At 42.4% G+C, this 12,665-nt stretch overlaps 1 protein-coding gene across 1 annotated transcript in view; it reads right to left on the minus strand.

The window, feature by feature from the left end:
• Nucleotides 1-491: 491 nt before the first annotated feature.
• TSPAN4 (tetraspanin 4) overlaps nt 492-12,665 on the minus strand; it is a 205,032-nt gene continuing 192,858 nt past the window's right edge. Inside the window, exons 5-7 of the mRNA XM_075712529.1 lie at nt 5,817-5,948; nt 3,993-4,076; nt 492-560 (exon numbers count right to left, since the gene is read on the minus strand). Coding sequence (XP_075568644.1) covers nt 492-560; nt 3,993-4,076; nt 5,817-5,948 — 285 coding nt within the window. The remainder of the gene's footprint in view (nt 561-3,992; nt 4,077-5,816; nt 5,949-12,665) is intronic.

The following is a 12,665-nucleotide window of genomic DNA, read 5'->3' on the forward strand; positions in this document are numbered from 1 at the left end:
ATTTTAGCTATGTGCAAACTGTAGTAAAATTACAATTGCATTCAGTGCTAGCTACTCTGTACCTTCTTTTCATGCTGAAGAATACTCATTTTCTACACCCTCTCTTCCAGACCGTGAAATGCAGGAAGGCAACCTGGCAGGTGTCACAGAGGTTGCCTCAGTGCAATCTTTTCCTAACATCGGTTTGCAGATCAGTTCCTCATAAGCAGCCTCCTTTGCCTTTGCCATAGGCCATAGAAAAGGAACCACTGCTCTTTGGAGGTTTTCTTCTGTTTAAAGACAAGGCTGCTTCTTACCTGTGCCAGTTCAAGTACTGACTTTTTCTTTTCTTCCTCCTTCAGTAAAGTGGGGTGATACACAAAATCTTCAGAAAGATAGCATTATACACAGTTTATAGTACAAAGGGCAGGGGGGGAAGGTCAGCTGAATGAGCATGAAGGAGGTTTCTCCTGTGTCCTTTGGAGGAGGAGCAGAAAGACTGGGAATGGTATCTATGCACAGTAGGTGTCTGCCTTGACTACCTGACAATACATGGTCATTGCAAAGGTGAGTCCAAGAATCTAAGAGAAAAAAACAAAACCAAACAATCACTTTTCAGTAAGTAAAGCCCCTATTTATTGAAACAAAAAAAAAGAGAGAAAAGCATGCTTACACCGGTTTTGTTCTCACACAGGAAGACACACCACACCTAGTTTCTGTCTGCCTTTTGTCCTCACCCGAATTGCTGTTTTGCAGAATGAGAACACAGGAGAGTTGATTTCTCCACAAAAAGCAGCCACCAGATACTGGGAAGAGGTACATTAAAAAGAAATGTTTGGATGTCTTTGGCTCGCAAATATTTTATAGTAGCAACCCGCAGCTGTAGGGCTGTGTGGTTATCTCTGTAGCTATTGCTTTGAAAGACAGTCAGGTTCATCCCTGACCCAAAGGATGTTGTGGTTTACTTCACTGTACTTTACTTTTCCAAGCGTATGTGTGCACAGGTCCCTATGGGGGAATCATTGGAGACTGTCCATGCATTAATCATAACCATCAATGCCTCATCAACAATGTATGTGTCTTTCTACTCAGCCTATTCAAGAGAAGCAGCAGGGAGGTGGTGGCTCTTCTGCCAGCCCAACTACTGACCTGCTGTGCCAGCTCTGGTACATGACTTCATCAGAAAAAGGGATGAGGAAGAGAGTCTTATTTTCCTTCCGGTTGAAGTACTTATATGAATGTACTAAGTGGTTGTTACTATTCCTTTGCAACACCACTGTAAAAATTGCCATTGAAATAAAGGTCTGCCAGGTAGAATTCTTTTATATGGATTCTATTTTAAGCACTTAATTTGACCACTTCAAATTTAGTCTTTACATAAATAGTAGTTCCTGTTAATAAGTACTTTGAAAGAGTACATGAATAACATACAATCTACTTTATTTATTTCTAAAGAAAAAAAAAATGGTTATAAAGCTGTTGTCATCTTCATTTCCTATTCTTCCACAGTGAATTATAGAATCATAGAATTGTTTAGGTTGGAAAAGACCTTTAAGATCATCCAGTCCAACCATTAACCTACACTACCAAGTCCACACTAAACCAATCAAGGGTAGACTAGACTAAACCATGTCCCGAAATTAAGACTGTTAGGCTTTAGTGTGCTGTTTTACAGTAAGCACATGCCTTTTAAATACTGCCTTCTACTTCCTAGCAAAGGAACACCTTCAGGGACAGCTGCATAATAAAACCTCAGTGGCTGAATTTGTTTTATAATTTCAAGCATGCATGACTGAAGAAGATTCTTCTGCCACATGTGTTTTATGTTCTTCAAGTTGTGTCACTGTATGTTTCTAACTATAAGATTGTTAACGTGAAAGACAAAAGCTGTCACATGCTTAGGGCCAGAACAACATTTTAACAGCAACAATAGAGGGAGCCCAATTCATTTCAGGTTACAGTGCATCAAAACTGTTGTGATCAATTAGATTCACTCACATAGTGCAGCTGGAAGACAGATTAAAAATCTTTTGTGTTCTGAGGTGTTTAATCTGTATGTCACAGTATTTACTAGCAATATTAATTATCATGTTTAAATTGTCGGAAGTGTTTTCTCCCATGCAAACTAGTAATTTTTCTGTCAGAAAGATAGTATTCTCTTAACTACCCTAAATATATTTATTTCAATCAAGGTCTATGAGAAGGACTCTAACATGGGCTGCTGGGTTTTTAATGTGTCTTTTAAAGACTCCCTAAGTGCTAAATAGATGCTCAAAAGCTGTTTTTTAAAATATGGTAATGTATTAACAACAGTCGTACATTGTCTCTCTGCAATATCATCTTGTGCTTATCTTTTTTCCTAAGCATATCTGCTTACTATACTGGAAAACACAAACCAAAACTCTACTGAATTTGGGCCTACGAGGACTCAGGCATTTGCATTAATAAGTTGCAGCCAATACGTGACATATGATAGAGTAAGATACATGCCACTCTGCCTAATCTGACAGTAGTGGGAAAATGAGTGGAATTCTGATTCCAGACTCTCTTGCTGCTGCTAGTGGTATACCATGCGGAATTAAAAAAACTCCATGAGTTCATCTGCGGTTATGTGGTATTAATTAGCTTAGTGATGCCATCCTTTCTGCTTGTATGTTGAGTGCGAGGGAGAGGTGGAGCTGGAAACTAAAGCTCCGTCTTCACTGCATTCAGGAATGGGACTTTGGGCCATAAATGGAGGGCTGACATATACCTGAAACAGCCTGAGCTCCAGCACAGCTTTCACCTGTGTACCCTCAGTACTACACTGACGATGATTCTTCTCTGACTAAAGTTATGCTGGAAATAACTGCAGGTCAAAAATCTGACAGGCAAATCTATGCCAATCTTCCCTACCTAGTTTCCCTGCAATTAACAGAAAAGGAGCATGGTTTTATTGGCAAGGTTGACTAATAGAAAGCAAGTCTTATGAGGAGCGGCTGAGGGAACTGGGGTTGTTTAGCCTGGAGAAGAGAAGGCTGAGGGGAGACCTTATCGCTCTCTACAACTACCTGAAAGGAGGTTGTAGTGAGGTGGGTGTTGGTCTCTTCTCCCATGTAGTTAGCGATAGGACAAAAGGAAATGGCCTCAAGTTGCATCAGGGGGAGGTTTAGATTGGATATTAGGGAAAATTTCTTCATGGAAAGAGTGGTTAACCATTGGAACAGGCTGCCCAGAGAGGTGGTGGAGTCATCATCCCTGGAAGTGTTAAAAAAACGGGTAGATGTAGCACTCTGGGACATGGTTTAGTGGGCATGGTGGTGTTGGGTTGATGGTTGGACTGATGATCTTAGAGATCCTTTCCAACCTTAATGATTCCTAGTTTTCCTTTCATGAAAAAATAATCCAGCCACCAAGCCAGGAAACATGAAATTATCATGCTACCCTTAATTGGTTGAGTGGTGGACTTGGTAGTGTTAGGTTAATGGTTGGACTGGATGATCTTAAAGGTCTTTTCCAACCTAAACGATTCTATAATTCTCTTCTATGATTCTATGGTAGCAACATCCCAACTTGTAACTTACCCTAGGACTGAGGATGGGGTTGAAAACTTAAGCTACCTTTAGGCTATCTTGAATTTAGATATTTAGCCTAAGCGGACGGTCCTCTCTGGAGAATTGCTGGACAAATACAGGTACCCTAAAAGGCAATTCACCCTACCCTGACTAGGCTTCTGTCTTTGGATGGTGGGGGCTACCTCTCCACTGAGTCTAGTCTAAGCCATAGATAAGCCACTTGGTCTAAACCACTTGGTGAAGTGCCTGCTCTTTGCAGTGTATCATAAGACAGAAAATGTGCGCAGTATTCCTAGTTCTGTACCTCGTACATAGTATTTTAACTAAATTAAAACATAAAAGATCTTGTGGAGTTTTACTCTAACATCATGCAAAATTTGGAATTATTAAAACAGGCTTGGGCAGAGCATATCTGGATCTATGGTTACTTAGGATTTGAAAATTGATATTAAACTGTACCTGCACCATAGCTGTGCACAATCCAAAGATTCCCACTGCTAGTAAGTTCTCCTGGAGCCATACTTTCACTGTTTCGTAGCAAGGCTGGAAAAAAACACCCAGAATATTGTGTTAGCCATAAACACACAGCTCTACTCCCCTGGGAATATACAGACAGAAAACAGCCAGATAGACTAAGATGCTAGGTAGCATGGATTATCATTTCAGAAACTACCGTGTATTTCTGGGCTGAAGTTTGAACATAGAGTACTAATTGTAATGACACAAAAAAGTGCACCTCCAAAATGCTGCATGAGGACTGCTCCATATAAATTGGGCCAGTAACTAAAAATAAGCAGTGGATTTGGGTCCTCTTTGCCCTCTAAAAATCAAGTAGCGGCAGTTAGAACTTCAGAATGAGCCTTGCTTTTTCTCCATGTTTCAGGAAAACTAATGTTTATTATTTTATATATGTATATCAACCCAAAAGTTCCAGTGAGAGCAGTCACTCCTGCTGCACATGGGCCCATTTCATACCATTTTCCATTATTTCAAATTCCAGTATGGGCACTCCTCCATTATTTTATTCCTGATTTAAATTCTGCAGTAGCTGTAATCTCATGTTCTTGGCCCAGTTTTGGGGAGGGTGTAATTGACCCAAGTGAAACCTTTCTTTAAATAATGTGTAAATAATAAATAATGTCTGTAAGACAATCTTGTGCAAAAATTGTGCCCTCTGTCTTGTAAACGTACATGGCCAAGAATCATTCAGCCTTCAGTTAGTGGCTTTCATGTATGTATAAAGGAAAAACTATTTAATGCCCACCAGAAGACATGGTGTTAACGTGCACTGATCTTCTTGGTACCCTGAATAAAATAGAAGAACAACTTCTAAGTCCTTAAATTCAATATTTGACTTGAAGGTACTCAAGAGGTTAGAAAGGAGCCATGTTTAGTTGGAACTCGGCCTCTGCCAGTGCCAATCCTTGTGTATGAAATCTCACTAGAAAGTGGCCAAGAGAGCTTTACTCATTGTCTTCACAAACCATTAGAACCAGCAAAACTTCCTTATAGTTCAACTTCATCAGATGACCTTACTCCACACCCCTCCTGGGTAATTGCACTACCTGTAATTAACACAAAGACTTGCTGAACTAATTTCAGAGAAGAATTTAGGCTCTGACTGTCTGCTCTAGAAAGATCTGGCTGAGTATGTTGTAGGGGAATTATCCCATGGAGTTTTGAATTTGATTACAGGCAAGTGCAGAAACTCATTGCAAAAATAATCCTGCTGGCAATTCAGTGGAACAGTCTCCACTCTCCTACTGTGCGGTGGAAGCCCCTGAACTAGGGTTCCTGGCAGGAGCAGAGCACTCCCAGCTCACACAGTCCTCTTGCCTCACGACTGCCTGGCCCACGATAAGCTATGGCTGCTGCTCCAGGGCGTGTGCTATGCATGTGGACGAGCCACTTGCCTTTAGCTCTACCTGACTCCAGTAGGTGGGACAGTAAAAAGGACAATCCTGTCATCTCCTAGCTAGATCTAGCTAGACTGTGCTCCAGATCAGTGTTGGAAGGTACCTGTCTGCAATGTGAAACAACAGCTTAGAGCCTACTGAAAGGAAAGCCTTCAGCTCATAAAAATAATTAAATTGGCGTTTTCACTGAAGGTCACAAGCCACAGCTCAACATCTCAACAGCTCAAGCCTTCTGAAACCACCTTGATTAAAGATGAGTAAGGGTACAACATACCTTATCATCTGTATAGCCCTGCAAATGACTAGCTGTCTGCCCTTTACCGGCATTGCAGGGCAGCTGCTGAGCTGCTGCTGGGGAGCTACTCACCGCTTTCCACCAGGTCCCGGGGGAATGGAGTCCGCAATTCTCACTGAATTCTAAGCAGCAGGAATCTGGCACCCGGGTTGTATTGTACACTTCAAACCAGTCAGTGTAGTTGGAGACTCCACAGCATCTGAACTGGAAAAAGAAGAACCAAAACAATACTGTAAGTATGATTTGTCACTGAGTTCTGCTCGTTCTGCATCCTGAAGTTGGACATTCAGTGCATTTTGATTACACCAGCAGAGACTTGAAATTTTAAAGCAATACAGTATTTCCTCAGCTTTACCCAAATAGACCCTTTCCCCAACTCTTTATTATGTTTAAATATGGTCTTGTATGTAGCTAATGTTGATACAAGAAGCAAAGGCACCTATTTGCAGTGGCAGGACACTGCAGGAGCTGAAACAGGACAACCCCAGCCAAGTCTGAGGTTAAGAGTTGATGTGACTGAGCAGGATTATAACAATCATTTGCAGCTTGTTGTCAGGAAAAAGAATTAAGATACAGATACAGCACCCAGGAGATGAAGATACTGAGATCTCTATGGCACACTACTTCTGAAATCATGATTGAAGTTAACGAGGCAAATTTGTCTCTAAGCTGTTAATTACTGATCACCTTTGAAAGTCATTTTCAGTCAGTAAAAGCTGTATTTCCTCCTCTTCTCTCTTTGGTACAGTTCCTTAATGTCATCATCTGATGCTGCTAAATAGTGGTGCATTAACTGTCTGCATACAACGACACAGTATACAATGACTATCTCAGTGCTAAATCAGAAGGTTTGTTTGACTTTGGTAGTGGGATGAAAGGTATAGGAAATGTACGTAACAGTACAGGGAATGGCTCTGTGACCATCTTCCCCCTCTGGGAACTGGTATATTCCTGTGATACAAAATAAGCTAAGGCTCATTACCATATAGATGTATACACCATCTGTTGCTCCTATGCTAACTCAAAAGTATGAATTTGTCTGTATTTAGACACTTCACCACTAATGAGTAAAACAAGACGACAGTGGGCTGCAGAACTGCTCTCTATTTGCACTACTTCACACTTTTTCAAGGCTATGCCAGCCACCCACTTAGTCCCAAAATGACCTGCCAAGATCTTATTTTTTAAAATGTAATTTTATATAAGCCTGTACAGTATTTTTCACATCCCCATAGAGACCATTCTGCTTGTTTCTGATAGAGTCATAATCATGCAGACGTCTGCATCACCAGGACCAAGGAGCTAATTCAGATCCTGATGTTTACACTGGCCTGAGGGAGAGTTTTCCCTATATAAAGAGTAGTTGTAGAGTCTGTGGGCACAGAGGGCTGAGCGTTCAGATCTTGCACACACAAGATCTGCCATTCAAGACCAATAGAGGGCAGAGGTGTCACGCATTGCCTCGCGCATCATACAATGCTTCAAGCACTCACAGAAAGTAGTCCATGATAGAGAAGTTTCAGTGCTCACAGCACTATTTTTCTTCTGCCAAGCAAAAGTCGGAAAGCTTTCCTAGACTAACATCTATCCCCGCAAGGTTCTGCTCAGAATTCTGATTTTGTCCGTGGCACGAATCAATCCTTAGCTTGCAAGTGTTTGATTTGTGAGTTTACAGGCTTCATTTTCTACAAACTGACTTGAAAGTTAACAAAAAAGTTTTTGACTTTCTTTGTTTCTTCTATGTTCCTGCAAGCAAGACAGGAGCTCTGTACATAATGGGTCCCAAAAGTGGATAGGAGCGTCATGGAACAAATGGCACACATTTGAGGAAAGCTGGTTTATCTGGAAATCTAACAAGAAGGTCTTGCAGGCTGTCATCATTCGAGTCAAGAGGCAGCTCTTTGATAGACAGTGAGAAGTGACAGCTTGTAAATAGCAAGCCTTGAAAATGTGGCTCATCTGTGATGTAGAAAGTGCAATAGTAAGGGCTGAGACATTTGAGTAATGTTCTGGCCAAACACAAGTGACACAAGTTTGCATAAATCGGGACTTTTAAATAATAAACCTTCTCCCCATAATATTGCATGGCTGAGGGTGTCAAAGTCTGACAGACTAAGTACAGATTTTGTAGTTAAGGGCTCACTAACAGGTTGAGGACAGCTGTTCCTATGGAGCCTGTGAAGCAGAAGGTGGCTAGGCCATGATCTAGGGCTGGGACTCTGAAGAGTAAAACTTCCTGGTAAGCCAGAAGGTGGAAATAGGAGGGGATGCAGTTGCAAGGAGAAGCTGCAGTTGGAAACACATTGCCTGCCCATGCAGATCCTCTGTGTATTGTACAAGGGCAGAGGATTAAATATTGATACTTGCCTGCCACTGCTGGCAGACAAGGCAGTCCCAGCAATGACAGAAAGGCCTAAGAGAAGATCAAGGGTAAAAAAGAATGAAGTAGCATGAGGATCAATAGTCTTGGGACTGGAAGAAATAATGTCTGGAACTATAACTGGAAGAGACGTCATGTCTTTGGAAGACGAAGGATGAGCGACGGAATTAAGCAGCAGATGACGCACAATCCTAAAGGAGAGGAGGTGATGAACACAGAAGAGCACTAACACCACAGAGTGCATGATCAAGTAAGCGAGCAGTGTTCAATGAAGACCAAGTCTGGTGAACGGCATCTCTAGGGAGCAGAGGCACTGACCCATGGCAGTAGGTCAAAGAGGCAAGAACAAGGAAACAAGCAGCAGTGGGACTGAATGGGTCACCAGTATAGATTAAGCAAAGGGATCCAGCTAGAAGCCAAAAAGATGGACGAGAGCTCAGTAAATTCAGGGACTTCATTATGGAGGCTCAAGTAGAGAAGACAGAATGTGGGAGTGATTTTGGACCTGCCTGGTGGATGAAGAAAAGGCTGTGGACGTCATTTACCTGAACTTCAGTAAAGCCTTTGACACAGTCTCCCATAACATTCTCCTTGGGAAGCTGGCAGCTCATGGCTTGGACGGGCGTAGTCTTCGCTGGGTACAAAAACTGGCTGGGTGGCCGAGCCCAGAGAGTAGTGGTGAATGGAGTTAAGTCCAGTTGGTGGCTGGTCACGAGCGGAGTTCCCCAGGGCTCTGTTTTGGGGCCAGCCTTGTTTTAATATCTTTATCGATGATCTGGATGAGGGGATTGAGTGCACCCTCAGTAAGTTTACAGATGACACCAAACTGGGTGGGAGTGTCGATCTGCTCGAGGGTAGGATGGCCCTGCAGAGGGACCTGGACAGGCTGGACCAATGGGCCGAGGCCAACTGTATGAGGTTTAACAAGGCCAAGTGCCGGGTCCTGCACTTGGGTCACAACAACCCCATGCAACGCTACAGACTTGGGGAAGACTGGCTGGAAAGCTGCCTGCCCGAAAAGGATCTGAGGGTGTTGGTAGACAGCCAGCTGAACATGAGCCAGCAGTGTGCCCAGGTGGCCAAGAAGGCCAACAGCATCCTGGCTTGTATCAGGAATAGTGTGGCCAGCAGGAGCAGGGAGGTGACTGTCCCCCTGTACTCAGTGCTGGTGAGGCCGCACCTGGAATACTGTGTCCACTTTTGGGCCCCTCAGTACAAGAAAGACATTGAGGTGCTGGAGCGTGTTCAGAGAAGGGCAACAAAGCTGATCAAGGGTCTTGAGCACAGGCCTTATGAGGAGTGGCTGAGGGAACTGGGAGTGTTTAGTCTGGAGAAGAGGAGGCTCTGAGGGGAGACCTTATCGCTCTCTAAAACTACCTGAAAGGAGGTTGTAGTGAGGTGGGTGTTGGTCTCTTCTCCCAAGTAGTTAGCGATAGGACAAGAGGAAATGGGCTCAAGCTGCGCCAGGGGAGGTTTAGGTTGGATATTAGGAAAAATTTCTTTACGGAAAGGGTCGTCAAGCATTGGAACAGGCTGCCCAGAGAGGTGGTGGAGTCACCATCCCTGGAAGAGTTCAAAAAACGGGTAGATGTGGCACTTTGGGACATGGTTTAGTCTAGTCTACCCTTGATTGGTTTAGTGTGGACTTGGTAGTGTAGGTTAATGGTTAGACTGGATGATCTTAAAGGTCTTTTCCAACGTAAACGATTCTATGATTCTATGTGACAAGTGACTGATTTATCCTGTGTGCATGAAGCGGAACAATAAGTAGCTCAATTGTTGAGGGAGATGAGGGAGTATTAGAAGAAAGGGGAATATTGAGGACAAAGAGCAAAATGAGAGGATTTTTTAAAGTCCTCTCGTATTTGAGAGCGATGTTCTCTTTTTAAAGCATATGAGGTTTCTGAGCAAGGATAGTTGGAGACAGTGCTACACTTGGAGGATGGAGAAAGCTCAGGTCACATGAAGGACAATTTCTGTCACCAGCAGTTTGTTGTAGCCAGTTATACCAGACTTCATGTTCTTCCACAAAGACTGATGTTCTGCCAATGCCAGAAAGTTAAACTGCCTGACTGTCATGAAGCAATTGCAGACTTGATTCTTGCTACAACCACATTCATTTTTTGGTCACATTTACAGTCCTGTTTTGTTCCCTTCACTAGTTAAATGATAAAATTAGACAAGGTTGCCTAATTGATTAGTTCTGTTCCTAGTTTCAACAGGGAATACACTTATGTTTTTTAGAAACAATTACAAACTAATAGTGCTTATTTTGGGGTACCCAGACTAACACGCTCTAAAAGCGGGTAATCTGTTAAAAATGTTAGCTGTTGTCTTGAACTTTAAGACACCTTGACTTGGACACCTCAGGTCACCTGATTCTAGGGCTTGCAGCTGTGAAGGAGCATGCATGATTAGATGCAATTGTGCCTGCCCACATGAACAAAATGCAGGTACTTATGGCATAAGGTGATAATCAGGTAGTAGTTCTGGGGACACTCGTACAGTGTTTGGCAGAGTTGCTCAAACAAGCAAAAGCTTGTCAAACACCTCTGGGTATCTAAGCTCCTGCTGCTGAACATTTCCAGGAATACTGACAATACACTGCTGTTTGTTTCACGTGTTTTATGTGGGAGGCTCTGTCTCCCGAGATGTCAAAACACATTTTTTTCCCCTCCTTTGTTAAAGAGACATAAATCACTCCCCTAGTGATTACCTGTGGGGTTCTGAAGTGGCTCGTCAGTTCCCAAGAGCTCAGGACACGCAGGGGCTGCTCAACACAACGATGCAGTCAAAGGTCCTGCTGCTAAGGAGTGCTTTTCCCAGCCAAGCAGCACCGAACAGCACTCTCTGTTCGTTATTTATGGAATGCAACACTGCTTGCAAATAGCTTAATTTTTGTGTTAACAAGTAATTGTTGCTCTAGCATAGGTACCTAGGACTGGTAATAATGTTAAACATCAAGTTTCTATCTTAGTGCAATAGAAATGTTAAGGAGCTGGATTCTTGCATGTATTTTACAGGCAGTCCCAGTATTGAAGGCTAAGTAGGCCTTATTTTCTTTGCCAAACTCCTGCAAAATCAGCCAGGCCGGGATAGGCTACAAGAAAATAAACAGACACCCAATCCTTGTTGCAGAGAGATTTTAGTAAATCCTGGTCTTCTCATTTTGTGAATGTGACAGAGAACTAGGAACAGGCTAGGGTGCCTTTTATACACCTTTTTTCTCCATCACTGTGCAAAGTGGCGAATAAGATAGTTTTATTCTAAAATCATGTTTGATGGGTGGTTTGCATTACTTCAGCAGTAATTCAAAAGAGTGGTTTGATCTAACAGAATCAATGACGGGGGTAGAAGGAGATGGGTCAAATTTTGTTCTCAGTTACAGTGGTCTAAATAGACATGAAAGGCATTACACAGCAGTAAAAGTGAGCTGAATTTGCTCACTTTAGTGAAGCTAATGCATTTTCTGCATGCCTCTCAAATTACTGCCTGTTTAGTTAAAAGGAGAAGCATTCAAATATTGATCACAAAGATGCTGGGGATGAAGCAACATTTTAAAAATTAATGCCTATTTCTCATTTCCTAATGATCTCCACCTGTAACTTTAACCAGTCCTGGTTGGTAAGGAGTGTAATGCAGTTCAGGGTAACTTACATCCTAAACTATTAGAATTTTAGTCATGTTTAAAATCACTTTGTAAGCTTTTGTAGTCTTCAGTCACGACACGCAAAAGTCACCTGCTTGTGTTTCTGATCCTTCTAAGGTTTGAAATGCTATTGAGAAAGGCTGTGAGTTTGGTTAGCTGAAAGTATTAAAAAAAAAAAATCAATAAAATGTTCTAATTTGAAACAGCTCCCTGACCTAGAGGCTTAATACGACTGCAAAATGAGACTAGTGCTTTTCCTCTAACATTCACTGCGTGTATGCAGCTCACCCCAACTGCTTTATTGGCAATCTGAACCCATCAGTCATGGACCAAAACTGCAACTTCCTCCTTAAAGATGGGCCTGACAGACCCTGTTTTCACCTTGTTCCCAGTTACTTAGGAATTATATGCTTCTGTTAAAAAGAGGAAAACCATTTCTCAAGGCTTCAGAGAAGAGAGCCCCCCCAGAAAAGGTGCTCAGGCCTTTCACACTTGAAGAAGAAATACAGTAATCAGTACTCACAAGTCACCATGTGCACACTGGGTATCCATAGTCCCAGTCAAAACTTCCCTCTGATTTGTGATCAGCCAGTCCCACAGAAATCAAATGCCAGCTAAATGTGGTTCTGTTTCTAGAAAAACTTTTTTTTCCTCTTCTTTAAGGAAAGGTTGCCATACACATCGTACTTAGTGAACTCAGGGTGGAGATGGTCTCTAAGCTAATAGTAGGAGAAATGCAGAACTATGCCAGAGCTTAGATCCCTCATGTCTGAGCCTACTACTTTAACCATGGTGCCATCCTTCTGCTCAAGCTCTGAAAAATACTTTTGCAAAGAAAGGAGTGTGAATGCAGAGAGGACAAGGGAAAAGGACTCATTATGATTTCTGTTAC

The sequence above is a fragment of the Pelecanus crispus genome, chromosome 6 (genome assembly GCF_030463565.1).
Source record: "Pelecanus crispus isolate bPelCri1 chromosome 6, bPelCri1.pri, whole genome shotgun sequence".
Taxonomy (NCBI): domain Eukaryota; kingdom Metazoa; phylum Chordata; class Aves; order Pelecaniformes; family Pelecanidae; genus Pelecanus; species Pelecanus crispus.